Source organism: Haplochromis burtoni, unplaced genomic scaffold, assembly GCF_018398535.1.
Source record: "Haplochromis burtoni strain Fernald_Lab_line unplaced genomic scaffold, NCSU_Asbu1 Contig_324, whole genome shotgun sequence".
NCBI lineage: Eukaryota > Metazoa > Chordata > Actinopteri > Cichliformes > Cichlidae > Haplochromis > Haplochromis burtoni.
Window position 1 is genome coordinate 71,189 of NW_024582685.1, and position 14,359 is coordinate 85,547.

The following is a 14,359-nucleotide window of genomic DNA, read 5'->3' on the forward strand; positions in this document are numbered from 1 at the left end:
AAGTGTCTTGCCCAAGGACACAACGACAAGGACAGAGAGCCCAGGAATCGATCGAACTGGCGACCTTCCGGTTACAGATACGCTTCCCAACCCCCTGAAACGCACCAAATTTAAAATTTTCCCCAGCCGTGGTGCCAAAACTATTAAGTAGCTGTTCTGGAACACACAGCAGACTTCTTAGCAGAGGATTTCTCTGAGCTTTAAGCTTTACAACCAGCTTTCAACACAGTGCTGCATTTTGAACTAAAAGTCATGACAACTGCTGAGTGACAAAATCCTTTTACAGCACATACCTTTAATAGAGAAAGTTTGACATACCAGATTGAAGAAAACAACCATAAATATTATAAAAGAGATTCTGCTTTGCTGTCCAGCAAAATCAACCATCACCGTTGTTATTCAGTTAACCTGCTTTTAATTTACAAGCCAAAACAAAACAATTACATCTCTAAAAGCTAAACAAACCACAGATACAAAAACCTACCGAGACAAAGATGTGAAACACAAACATACATTTAAAAAGAACATTCAGAAAAACAAAACAAATTACTTTATTTGAAACAGATTTTCAGAATTTTAACTATACAGCAGTTTATACATCTGTAAGAGTGTACAGATGTTACTTTCCAGCTGGAGGCGAGTGCCACACTGCAGAGCTGGTACGTTTAAAATATCTGGGCTTGCTCTTGTAAAAGATGTTTTCTAGTCGTGGTGACTCGATTGCTCCAAAGAAAGAGTCCAAATCAGGAGGGTTGAAGTATTGCTTCATTATTATCTGCTGCAGATTGGGACCTGGAAGAGAGAGAGAGAGAGAGAGAACACAAACAGGTCTGTTTAGGGGCTTTAAATAGCATGCAATATCCACAAACACATGTGGGTTTAGCTCAGTTTGGTAGGGGTGTAAAATTGTGACGTAGAGACCAGAACTGTGATACAAATGTCTGAAATATCTTATCATGGTTCAAGTTTCCTGTAGTGTCATACCTAGGATTCTTCATCCCAAGTTAAAGTGTGCTAATATCAAGGGAGCCATTTCAAGTTCAGTCAGGAAATGAAGTTATATTTGTGATCAAGTAATCAGTTGTCCAACAGATCTCAGCAGATTTCTGCCTCTCCCTATTGAAGAGACTTCTTCCTCTTATTTGTTTGCTCAACAAATAAGTTTGGGTTTTTTTTGTTTTGTTTTTGTGGTTAGTATTTATTCGTTTGTGCTCTGCCCAACTGGGAATGAAATGCTTGGACCAGCTGGCTTTTCAGGGTGCAGAACGCATGCAAACGTGGAAGTTACAGAGTGCCCCCTGGTGGCCAAACTATACAATCTTAACCACTGTAAATGTTCACATTGCACATGTGCAGGTATGGCCAAAATCTCATATCCCCGCACACAAATTTTATAATAATTTATATAATATAATGTGTTTTTCTGGATACACTTTTTTCAGCATTCAAAAATTGATGACACCGTGTCAGAGCACTGGCTATGAATTTCAGACGGATCAGGCCTTAACTTAACGAAAAAGTTATCAATAGTTCTTTTCTCATTACCCACAGCTACATCCACTTCTGTCAGGCCTAGGTTGCTCACTAGGGCTGGGTATCATCACTGATTTCTATAATCCATTCGATTCTGGTTTTCAAAGTCCCGATTCGATTCAACTTAGCCTCAGACAGTCAGAAATATTATAATTCTGATCATTTATCGGTACTGATACATGTGAGACTTCATCAGAATTATTAACATCACAGCAGATGCCTTTGTGTGAAAGTAACTGAGAATAAAACACAGAAAAACATGGAGATTTTCCTGCTCTGGCTTTTTATAGCAGATAACCTTAAAAATATTCTACAATATTCTGCATATAAAGTTTAAATTACTTCAGTATTGAACAACAGAAATTAGACAGTGGCCGACAGCGCCGTAAACAACGGTAGACTGGTGGGTAATAAGCGAATGAATAATACATTAAACAGAGATTGTGTGTGCGCGTCGGGTCTGTGTTACGTCTTTGTGTGGAATCCGTGTACCTGGATTGGTTTGGTTGTTGTTGAAATTGTTTTTCTGGCAAAACACAGTTATATTTAAAAGTCGATTCAGGATTTAATGAATCGATATCGCTTTATTCAAGCTACTCACCTCTCTCTTCCACCTGCACTTTCAACTGGACCACGGCCAATCAGAGAGGTCCCGCCCCTTACCATCTCTGATTGGTTTAGTCCACGATAGGGGCATAATGTGTGTCTGTTGCTGACCACAGGGAAGGTTGCAGAATTTTTTTTTTTTTTTTGCTACCCGAACAGTTGGTCGCACAGGTGCAACCAAAATTTTTTTATTTTATTTTATTTTTTTAGTCGCACCACTGAAAAATTTGGTCGCATTTGCGACTCTAGAGCCCTGATATACATCACAAAATAGTGCCTTTCTAAATTCTGTGAATCTCGGGCACCTCAACTTGTCTCAGATTTTCAAAGCAGGGTCTTAAAAAAACCATCATGGTGCTGGGCCATTTCCGTTCACCAGCAATTCCCTAAATTTAGGGGGGGGAAGAAAGAAAACCCCAAACGCCAGACATGGTGGGGGAAGGAGGGAAGGGGAAAAGAAAAAAAATAAAAAATCCTCTCCGTCTTCTTGATGCAAACACAAATTCAGGCTTGGTGACCCAGATAGAGGAGAGTTCGAGTTCGAGTTAATGGAGGTTACAATATTTCTTTGACTGGAGCTGTGTAGTAGCAGTAGTAGGACTCCATGGTGAATTTTGAGCTTAGTATGAATCCACCGTAACAATTTGAGACAATCAATTATAACTGAGCTGGATTAACGTGTAACACATAAGCACTTCAGGTATACTGAAGAGTTAAGAGATCATTAAATACCTTCTGCCCAGGATGGAATAGGCTTCCTTGGTGCAGACTCGTCATCAGTAGAGTCATCACTGTTTTGGTCCATCCCATAGTCTTCTGAATTTTTGGACAAAATCAAAGGTTTATCTCCACCCTTTGGCGTGATAGCATATGACTGTGGCGAGGAGTGCTGCAGAAAGAGGAGGGAAAAAAATTATTTAGTCTTTGTTTAGAATAAATATACGTGTGTTAAAAATACATAAAAACAATCACATACCTCAATATCAACAGTCACGTTGAGATCACCACCTTTTCCTACAGGTGTGCTCATTACTGAGCGCTGAACAGTTCAAGAAAATTGGGAAATTACACGTTAATTTACACCCTTTGAAACATTTATTATAAATGTTTGCTACTGAGAAACTAAATTAAATGCTAATCTATTACCTTTGTCATGGACACACACGTAATCATTTTCACATGCTTATTAAGGCTTCAGATGAAGAGACATGGTATAATGAATATAATCTAATGTAAAAAGTATAATATCTATTGTTATTACCTCAATATCCACAGTCACATTTAGGTTAGCAGCAGTCTGTATTGCATGGGGAGAGGGAGAAGGAAATTTAATAAGGTTTAGGGAAAAAACAACAACAACAACAACACAAAAAAAAAAAAAAACAAACCCTTAAAAGCGGTTTCATTTGAAATATTTTTGTTGACTATATGATCTCAAATAACAGAACGCATAGAAACACAGGAAATGTTTCTGTAGTTTGGGTTTGCTCCCCAGTTTGTACCTATGTTAAGATGTCTCGATGAACTGAAGGTTTTGCTGTACCTGTGTTTTAGCAGCCTCTTGAGCAGCAGCGTCCCTCTGCTTAGCAGCTTCCAGCTCTTTAGCAGCTTTCTCTTTTGCTGCCAGCCTTTGCTGCTCCTCCTAGTAGAAGAAAAACCAGACAGCTGAGCAGCTGCAGTCACAAACAGCTGCTGACAGACGTCCTCATACATTAAGTTAATGAGATTACCACGTGTTGAGTTTTTATGAGAAGAGAAAACTTTCCGAGTCATTTTCTGAAAGAGTCCTGCTAATTAACATCTGCTGAAGTGGATCCCCATCAAACACCGTGAACGAGAAGCTCTAGCATAGACAGTGGAGAACCTGCTGCAGTCTTTACATACCTCACTGACCATGACATCAAATGCAAGAAAGCCACAGACTTGCATGTTTCTGCCACACTGATTATGTGTGTGCACTTTCACCATTCAGTACTTTAGGACTAAACATTGAAGTAAATCTGATTTCCTTTGCTCTGCTAAATTGAAAGTACCTGAAGTAATTTTCTCTGCCACATACAAAAATGAGCTGAAATACTGAAGCCACTGACAAGTGAACTGTGATGCTGCATCACATTGCTTTGCTGGGAAAGCACCCAGCAATAACACATATTGGTACATACACCACAGAGAAAAAACAAACACCACCACAGGTTCACATTAGGACCAATACCTTATAGTTTGGGCCAATTAAAATGGTGCTTGTAATATGCATCATCAGGGATTGTAACATCTAGTCCTTTTATTTAATAATGCTGCTAATATAATAATAATAATAATAATAATAATAATAATAATAATAACAATAACAACAACAACAACAACAACAACGCACAGACTCACATCTTTAATTTCAGGGTATTCACATCCATGTTTCCTAATCATCTGAATCAAGTTCTATTTTTTGTTTTTAAATATCAAGCCCAAACATGGGGGAATTCCACTCACTTTTTATTTCTCTTATTAGGAGTAACTATTGCGAGTGCTCAAACATCAAGTTTTGTTTGAAATTCCGTTTCTTACCAGTTTTCTTTTTTCCTCGAGTGCCTTCCTTTTCTCCTCGAGTTCCCTCATCTCTTTCTCTCTCGCTGCTCTCTCAACTTCACGCTGCAGAGCAAGAGCTTTTTCTTTCTCCACTCGCTGTCTGCAAGCACAAACATCACATCAACTTTAAAAACAAAATCCAAAAACAAAACCTGGAGTGAAATCGCATCCTTTTCTTACAGGCTTTAACAATCTTTTTTGTTTGTCATTTCAGGTAATTAACACTTTAGGTATGTTAGGTATGGTGTTTTGTATATACACTACTCCTCCACATCACTGATCACAGTTTCCTGTTAACGGTTTCCATCTGTGAGGGACAGAGAGTAATAAAGGACAATTTATGGATGTTTGGAAAGTGAGAAATTTATTAATCATTTGAAATTCACATTGTTTAAGTCCTACTTCGCAGAGCAAAAAGTTTCCAGTGCAGCAGGATGATATCAGAGCCACCACAGCTCTTAGCACTAAAGTTAACAATAGCCTTTTAAGCTAAACATCTGGAGTTATATTTGTAACGGTGACTGTTAATGTTAACAACTGTGGATATATTTTATCTGATAAGCCCAAGTAACAGGTGTCCTTAAATTGGCAGCGGGGTCATTTATAATATGGAGCAGACTGGTTGTATAGCCAAACAAGAGAAAAGACCCCGGTCCTTTCTTTTTTTGGGGATACATTTTCAGTTTAAGAGGAAAAAACCGTTACAGTTAGTGGATTCTTAGAAAAGCCAATCAAAACCTAACAGTACTAATATATGCTTTTGTTTAATCAGGACCACATATTATTCTTCTGCATTCCTGTATACTGTGAGAAGTATTGAAATCATCATATGACCTTTCCGCAGCAGCTTGCCGTTCCCTCTCCAGCTCCCTTTCCCTCTCGTGTTCTTGCTCTCTCTTCAGCTCGAGAGCTTTACGAGCCTCTTCCTCAGCTTTCTTCTTGGCCAGCAACTCTTGCTGTCGCTTTTCTTCCTCCTGATTTAACAAACAAACAAACAAACATGCATGCAGTATAAGAAAATATAGTGCCTTTAACCCTCTGCACAAGAGCTGTAGTGCCAATACTCCACAAAAAGCAAATAACCTGCTGAATCTTCTTCTTTCTGGCCTCCTCTTCCATTTTCCTCTTCTGTTCTAGCTCCTCTTGACGCTTCAGGGCCGCTTTCTTCTTGGCCTTCTCCTCCGCCACGCGCTGCATGAATGTGTAGAATGGGAAAGACCGAGCAAATGTGAGTTGGTTTCTTTTAAAGCGGAATATACAGATTCAGGCCCAACAGAGCTGTTGCATACCTTATCATTTTTCTCATCAAGCTGAGCCATTTTTTGCTCAATCTTCTTCTTCTTCTCTTCCTCCCTCTGCTCCTCTTTTACTTTGGCCTCAAAGACTCTTCTTAACCTCTCGTCCCTCTTCCTAAAAGACGATGTTAGAAGTTAATTAAAAGAAATTTAAGTTGTGCCTTTGATTCTGAAATATGTGCATGGTTAACCTTTTAAGTTCCTCCTGTTTCCTCTTCTTATCCTCTTCCATTTTCCTCATCCTTTCCTCCTCTTGCTCCTGCTTCTTTTTAAGTGCTTCAAGTTTGTTGCGCTCTTTTGTCTGAGAATATAGAACAAAGAGGTTACAAATTAAGTAGATTTTCAAATAAAAACCTCATCCTGTCACAAAGAAATATGATCAAGATGCTGTAAGGTGAAAAGGTGGCAAACAATCATAAAATGAAAAAAAAAAAAAAAAAAAAAAAAAGGGGGGGGGGGGGGGAGAAAGCCCCCTACAGAAATAAAGCAAAAATCCATCCAAAATGCCAGTTTCATGGTCTCTAAAAGGTTCAGTTAAATCAAATGTGCAGATTAAAATAAGGAAACTATGCATTAAGAAGGCCATGAGGGAAAAACCACCAAGTGCACAAACACAGCACTGTACAAATCCCAAAAGTAACTGTGCGATATACTTCCCCAGTTTTATCTTAATCCACAAACAGGTCAATCACATTCAAAAGAAAATAAATAAAAAGCTTAGGTTAAGATGGATTTCTACTTTATGATGAAATAATGTCTCAAAGACAACACTGAGATTACCAAAGCTATTTAAAGTGATTTGATTTCTGTTAGCTTACAACATGACAAACAAAGACCATTAGTGACCCGTGAGATCAGGCTGATGAAATGTTTACAGAGCAGCCCCTTCCACACACGGCCGCTGTGAAACAAATGCATTTGATAAGCTTTAGGTTGTTTACATGCAGGTCGATCTCATGCCCATAAAAAGTGCAGCACAGAGGCCACCTTTACATTTAGTACTTGACTTTTTATTTAAAACACCCAAATGTCATGCCAGTGGGAAAGAGGCTTGGATGGGGAAAGTGCTAAATGAGTACAAGTTTAATCAAGTCACACAATGGGAATATTAAACACCAGCAATGCCCAAAAACAAAGTGCTTCGATGTTTGACATTACACTTACCACTATGCTAGTGTTGAACTGAGGAGAGGAGAAAGCACATCCAAATAAGGTCTGCATAATTCATACCAGACCACAAATATGACCCACAACATTTATGAAGTGCGTTTTGTTTTTGTCCCCCCACATGTTAAGCTCCCATAAGTTTCTCAAATACATACAAGATTTAGGTTTATGGGATGCTCACTGATGAAAGGACCTTTTCACATTAGTCCGATTAAAAGTGACTGAATGCAACTTTAAATTCACTGCAACACTGACATACCGAGCATGTGGAGAGAAGCTGGTACATATTAAATAATGCTACCTCGCAGCGTGTGAAGCTTACCTTAGGATCAATCCTCAGAGGAGTGTTGTGTTTGATGAAGGACTTGATCACTGCGGTCCGGCCGACTGAATTCGGAGTCATCATCAGCATCTGATTCTTTTGGACTGTGTGCAGAAAAGACTTCATGTGGGGTTTGATTGCCTGTTCATCCAGAGCAAACAGAAAGTGTCAAACCTTAAGAAATCCACTTAAAACATGAAAATGTCCATCAACCATATTAAGAGCTTCTTACACTTTGACTTTTCTTGGGAGGAGAGCACCTCTTTGTCGGACTTTCATCTATAGTATCAGGTGCTTTACGCTTAGTGCTGCGACTTGACCTTTAAAAAAAAAATTTAAAATTTTTTTTTTTTTAATTAATTAATTAATTAATAAAAAACAAACAAAAAAAACCCCCCACACAACACAGGTAGAAATAAATAAATAAAAATACAATTCATTTAGTTTTTCCTGTAAATGTGCTCTTTATCACAGCAGTCATATAGCACCCACCTCCGAACTGGCAGCAAATTCAGCTTCTCAGTGACAACTGAAAGAAAACAATGTTTTCAGTGCAAATAAGTCTCAAATGAAATGACATTTAGACTTAAAAAAATAAATAAATATTGTATTTGTTAATAGTTTCCATACTTGCTCGGTTAGGAGTCATCTCACTGATAAACAATGATGGGGGCGCCAGTTTGGGTGAGTTTGCAGCCACGGAACGAGTGATGCGCACGAGAGACTGTTGTACACCCTGGTTATCAAATGTTGATCATTAACACAACGCTACTTCAAAGTTACTGCTTTGATTATTAAAAGGCTCTATGTACATACCTCTGGAGTTCGCTGAGATTTCGGAGGTCCAGCATTATCCACAGATACAGCGTCTGACAGCCTATAGGAGCGAATAAACAAACATCACACTTTATTAGCACTGTTCGTGCAAGTTGGAGTGAAGCAGACCGTGAAGTGTTTTTAAATAAAGGATTTTAAAGCCAAAATGGAAGCTGACATTCATCCAGAGCAGGGACTTTAATATGGGTTAAATGTGTTGTTTTTATTCTGGATCTAATAAGACATCAAGCAGCTAAGTTTTCATGTAGACCAGACAGACTAGAGTAGTCAAGTCTGCTAGATGTAAAAGTGTGCATCGGTTTCTTAGAGTGCCTCAGAGACAGAAAAGGTCACATTTTAAGACTATTTTTAAAGTAATACAGTTAGATCATGAGTATTTGGAAAATGGCACTTCTTGTTGTTCTGGCTCTGTACACAACCACAGTGGATTTTTAAAAACAAATAAGATGTCATTGAAGTGCAGACTTTCAGCTTTAATGCAGGGGGTTTAACAAAGATTTTACTTTAACTGCTCGGGAATTACAGCTTTTTAGTTTTCACTTTTAGTTTTGCAGCATTAGGCTGAGTCTGAGCACAGCCCTGTACACATCACAGTTCATCCTGCTACTTCATCAATAAACACATCAAAAAATGACCTGGTTCCACTGGCAGACATTAGGCCCATGAGATAACACTACCTCCACCATGTCTGACAGATAATGTGGTAAGCTTCAGTTTGGTTTCCCTCTTTCTCCATACTTTCTACTTCTCATCATTCTGGTACAAGTTTATCTTGTTTCCACTTGTACAAAGAATTTCTTTCCAGACCTGAGCCAGCTCATTTAGATGATTTCTGGCAAAGTCTAATGTGGGCTTCCTGTTCTTGAGCATAATTTGTAGTTTGCATCTTGTACCAACTTTGTGTATTTACATTCATGAAGGCATCTGTTGATCACAGAACATGACAATGAGATGTCTACCACCCTCAGCTGCATGAGCCCTAAAGCTAAATCCAACATCACTCCTAGGTTTTGTGCTTATTGGCTTTGGGTAAAGATTTAGTTTAAGGATCAGTAGATTCAAGAAGACCATTCAGAACTTTTTTTTTTTTAAAGCTCCGTTACAAAACCATATCATTAAGATTCCCATATCCTTTTTTTAAAATAACACTCACACTTCCTGGTTTTCCCTCTCCATTTCCTCCTCATCCTCCTCCACGCAAGAGTCATCTACAATAATAAAAAGTCAAACATTTCAAACAGCCCTTTAATAATTGGGAAATTAAGTAATTATAAGCAAACTAGTCCTTTTCTTACCACTAACTTTGGTGCTACATGTGGAGTTACCCGCACGAGTAGCTTTCCTCTTAAGCATGGAGCGGCGCGAGGCACGGCGGACAGATTCCTGAGTCATACTGTGCCGCAGGCCAGCCAGAGAGTGACGTAGCTTCAGGGAGCACTGCACAGAGCTTCGCCTTGAGGTTTGAGCAGATTCAGCTATTGCAATCTTAGCAGCTGTACGGCCAGGAGAGGGCTCAGGCTCCTTTGCAAGCTCAGCAGACAAGCGGTCTGCATGAGAGATGCTGACAACGGCTTCAGGTAAGGGACTCTTAAGAGACTCAGGAGGTGTGGCGTTGCCAACTGTGTCATCTGGTTTGACTTTAGCATCATTCACCTCCTTATTTTCAACCACCACCACCTCCTCCTCCTCCTCCAGCATCTGCGTTTTGTTTTGCACTTCTTCAGCTTTATCGCTGTCATGAGGTGACTGGCTCTCATCATCTACCACCTCAGGCTTTGTCTGTTTGTTTCTGCGAGTGGTGCGTTTGAACGGTCCAGTACTGCTGGTGTCAGAGGTGGAGACCTCAGAAATGGGATCCTCTTTAGCAGTGAATTGCAGTGATTTAACAGAAGAGCCACGAAGGTTACTGCGCCTTCCCTTTGAGTATCTAAGCAGGAAAGGATAACGTATGAGTTACAAAAAAGGTACAGCACGCTTCAGACTGCCTTCACTAAAAACAGGAACTGATAAAACAAACCTTTGCTTTCCCTGATTTTCTTCTTGGCGACCCAAAGACACACGCTTCCTGCGACTGTTTTTCTTCTGTGACGGCGTTTTTGGCATCAACTCTGGTTCAGCATTAAAATCTCTGAAACAAAGAAAAGAAAGCACTCCATTAGAGAAAAATTAAACACATCTATCGAGTAGAGCTACATAGAAGAACATATTTATAGCCTACCTTGAGAACATGCGATTGGCTTCTTGTTGTATCTCCTCAAGCCAAACCATGTGGACATTATCGATTTCATCGATGATGTCTTGTGCTTTGCCACCTAACATCTGCGTGAGGGATCGCACTGCTAGTACAGGGTTCATGGTGACGACCTGAGGCACAAAAAGCCGACAGTTCTGAGATCACAAGAATAGTTAAGATCCAATTTACAGGGGTATAAAAAGACTCATTTTTATCTTTTTTTAGTGCCAAAATCAGCAGGGCTCTCCTAAAAATATGTCTTTTTTTTTTTTTAAGTGAGGTTAAATTGATATGGGGGGAAAATGTAATGTACTGAAGCTTCAGTACATTATCAAAGAGAGGAAAATGCAATTTTTCCAAATCATGCTTATGTACAGTCACCCCCCAAACACCAGTTTTGAACTGGGGGAAAATTGAAAACCTTTTTGCTATGATCTTGCTTTCTTTTCCCCCTTGCAGTGGAGCCCCTTCTCCCCTCTCCAAGCTTATGGATCAGCTGTTAAGAGTCACCTTAGTTTCAAGCAGCCCCACACGGAGCAACAGCTACAGTTTAGCTGAGAAAATAATTACTAATCTTAAAATTTTACCCATACCTTTTAAAGCATTAAATCACCTTATTCAAGGACTTATGAAGCCCTAATGTAGCTGGGGAATCTACTTAGTTCATTGAATGGGGCACCATCAGCGTTTGAAATGTCCTTTTCAAAATAGCTTATTGAAAATGTTTCATATGCAGCAATGTTTTGTTTTTTTAAATCCTTCTCATTGTCTCAATATTTTTTGCATTTCTTTTCTTTGTTCTTGTTTGTAGTGCTTTTGTTTTGATTTTTTTAAAATCAGTTTTAGGACGACATATTTAATTCCTTTATATGACACACCAATAAATAAAATGCACCAATATTATAATAAATGTCAATTGGTGAAAAATGGCTGGTCTGAGTATTTCAATAAACTGCAGATCTACTGAGATCTCCTAACATAGAAAGAAGAACAGAATAGCCTGAAAAAGAAAAATTATCTAGTGAGTGGCAGGTCTCTAGGTGACAATGCCTTGTTGATGCCAGAGGTTAGAAGAGGCTAGCCAGACTGGTTCAAGGTGATGGGAAGGCAAAGGTAACTCAAATAAACACTCATTACAATTACGACATGGGGAAAAAAAAAATTTTCTCAATGCCCAACTCATTCAGTGTTAAAGCAGATGCCGTACAACATCAGAAGACTACAGGGGGCCATTCCTGTCAGTTACAAAGAGGAAACAGAGGTGACACTTTCCACTGGATCACCACAAGTGGACAAAAGAAGACTGGAAAACCATTGCCTGATCAGATGAGTCAACAATTTCTGCTGCAACATTTGGATGATACAGTCAGAATCTTGTGAAAACAACTTGGAAGCACAAATCCATTGATGGTTCAGGCTGGTGAGGATATGGGGGATATTTTCTCGCCACACTTCACCCCGTTACCAGTTGCTTACAATTTCCATGCTTTTAAGGTCACAGTGTACTCCTCTTCTGACAGTGGTCACAAAGCTAAATTCATCTTAAACTTGTTTCTTGCACATGACAGTGAGTTCACTGCACTCAAACGGCCAAACAAGCAACAGATCTCAAACCTGTAGAGCATCTTAGTGATGTTGCTGAAGAGGAAATTCACATCATGGATCTGCAGCACCTGTGTTATGCTTTGAAGTCAGTGTGGACCAAGCTCTCTCAGCAATGTTTACAGCATCTTGTTAAATCTATGCTATATAAAAAAAAATTAAGGCAGCTCTGGGGGCAAACGTGGGTCCATCCCAGTACTAGCAAGATGTACCTAACAAAGTGGCCACTGAATGTAAGTATTACACGGGTAATAACCGAACCAAATGTGCTTAAAAAGAAACCCCGGAGTTCCTTTAAAAGGATTAACGCACTAACCATTTTTTCATCTCAATAACCAATATCTATCCATCTATCCATCTATCGTTCCTGTTAAAAACTGTTTTATAGAATAAAACGTTTTACAATAAGACTTTAACCTTTGGACAGCTGTGCAAAGAATACAAGTAATATTAGACTAACTAATGTGTGGGATTTCCTGATAACGTATACTAAACTTGAACAGTGCAGTTTTCCACTTCCGCGACTACACTATATGACAATTAAGGTCGGTGGGTATTTAACAGTGTTGTCGACCAAGAGATTTGTTTTTAATATCTTATTGCAAACCTGGCATGTTGAGATACCATAAAAATAGCATCATTACATGAGCTAAATATTCCAAAAGCACTGAATAATGTATTGAAGCGAACAAAATTAACATTGCCCAACGTTTTCAAATGAACAAGCTAGGTTAGCTAACACAAGACACTTAAGACAGTGCACGCATATTATTTTAAATACTACTGTAAGACTGTTGCAACAGTAATTTTAAGACACATCCGCATAATATAACACATCTTTATCGCGTTTTACTGATAGCTGCTCTGCCGTGTCCTAAAAGTACCACGTTTGCCAGCTAACGTTGATGACCTTAGCTAACATTGTCTATAATGTCAAAATATTTACCTTTGATGTTCACTTTTCTGACGGCTCGTTCTTTTAAAAAGCTACATCAATTGTATACTTGCGTAAAAGACAAATTTGCTAAAACGAGGAGCTTCCCACTTTAATGAATACCCAAGAAGACAACAGCGACCCTACAAACTGTCCCGCTGAAACCGTTTATAACTTGTTCAAACCTCTCCAGCCAATCATGAAGCGCTGTGTCCCCGGGAGGCGTTCGATTTGTGGATTGGAATATTTGGATGGGCGGAGCTCACCCCGGTCAGAATAGCTGGGGATGAGGCGGAGTGCCGAAATTCGTGACACGAGAACTCAAATCGTGCGAACCCGAGCAGACGTTCAAGGCGGAGTTACTGCGCTGCCCAGATTTAAATGGACCAATCGGAGATCTGTCGTGGTCCGCCCCTCCAGCACTCAAACATGCAGGAATGACAGTGCAATATAACCAAAGTGGACCAGTTTAGAGAAATGTATTTTATTCTTTGTTTCGTTCTTTTTTCTTTTTATTATTTAAAATCACGCTTGGAAACTGTGGGTTTAGAGTTCGGCTGGCTCTTATTAGTAAACATCTGGATGGAAAGTGTGGATGTGCTCATTATCAGAAAAACCTAAGACTCTAGATGGTGTTGGATTATATAATAGTTTACCACAAGGGATTTGACGATTAAAGGGTAGAGGGTCGCAAGCACACACAACACAAGCACTCTAGTGTGCCTAAATCAAGAAGACGACACAATTGTATTTCAAGTAAACAGTGATGACCTTCCTCTGGATTTTTCCCCCCCTGCAGACAGAAATAGTTTTCTCCTGTCAGGAAGCAAAGCTACAGGATGCTTGAAGTCATGAATCTTACAAAGGTCGTGGTAGTCTGTAAGTCAAAGTAAACAGAAATGCATTGTGTATATACTCTTGTGCCCTCATCCTTCCAGTCATAAATAAAAGTCTATAATGCATTTTAATTATTGTAAGTTGTTTAGTGTTTTGCTTTTTTGCATGGCATATCTAACTACAACTCTAATCATCTAACAGTCACCATTAAAAAGTGTGGATGTGCTTAGTGTCAGGCAAATTAACATAGTTCACTAAAACTTACTCCCTAAATTAGTCTTTTCTTAATGTAGTCAAAGGAGATGGTGCAAGTATTCATTATCCCCAAGTAGAGAGACACTAGGGAGTGTCACAATATTTTACACGGTGATAATGTATCAATACAAAGACACCAAATATCTATATCTCTT

At 39.1% G+C, this 14,359-nt stretch overlaps 1 protein-coding gene across 2 annotated transcripts; it reads right to left on the bottom strand.

Annotated features, from left to right (window-relative positions):
* Positions 1–275: 275 nt before the first annotated feature.
* On the bottom strand, positions 276–13,296 carry LOC102312883 (inner centromere protein). 2 transcript variants are annotated; one of them, XM_005941670.3, is made up of 21 exons: positions 13,125–13,296; positions 10,562–10,707; positions 10,361–10,471; positions 9,639–10,270; positions 9,497–9,551; positions 8,323–8,383; positions 8,137–8,242; positions 7,999–8,035; positions 7,739–7,826; positions 7,507–7,647; positions 7,182–7,199; positions 6,209–6,318; positions 6,012–6,132; positions 5,806–5,913; positions 5,557–5,696; positions 4,702–4,822; positions 3,683–3,781; positions 3,401–3,436; positions 3,116–3,178; positions 2,872–3,028; positions 276–792 (listed from the first exon to the last, which is right to left on the bottom strand). In XM_005941670.3, exons 2-21 carry the CDS (start codon positions 10,696–10,698, stop codon positions 620–622), a joined length of 2,514 nt encoding a protein of 837 aa, XP_005941732.1. In that variant the 5' UTR covers positions 10,699–10,707; positions 13,125–13,296; the 3' UTR covers positions 276–619. The 2 variants fall into 2 exon arrangements, with proteins under 2 accessions (XP_005941732.1, XP_005941733.1); XM_005941671.3 differs by lacking the exon at positions 7,182–7,199 and having other exon boundaries at positions 13,125–13,295.
* Between the last annotated feature and the right edge of the window lie 1,063 nt (positions 13,297–14,359).

Excerpts from the sequence above, each read along its gene's own strand:
- LOC102312883 (XM_005941670.3), bottom strand. The coding sequence starts at position 10,698 with ATGAACCCTGTACTAGCAGTGCGATCCCTCACGCAGATGTTAGGTGGC. Across the intron at positions 8,036-8,136 it reads GATGACTCCTAACCGAGCAA|TTGTCACTGAGAAGCTGAAT; the intron begins GTATGGAAACTA and ends GTTTTCTTTCAG. Across the intron at positions 3,782-4,701 it reads TCGAGGAAAAAAGAAAACTG|GAGGAGCAGCAAAGGCTGGC; the intron begins GTAAGAAACGGA and ends TTCTTCTACTAG.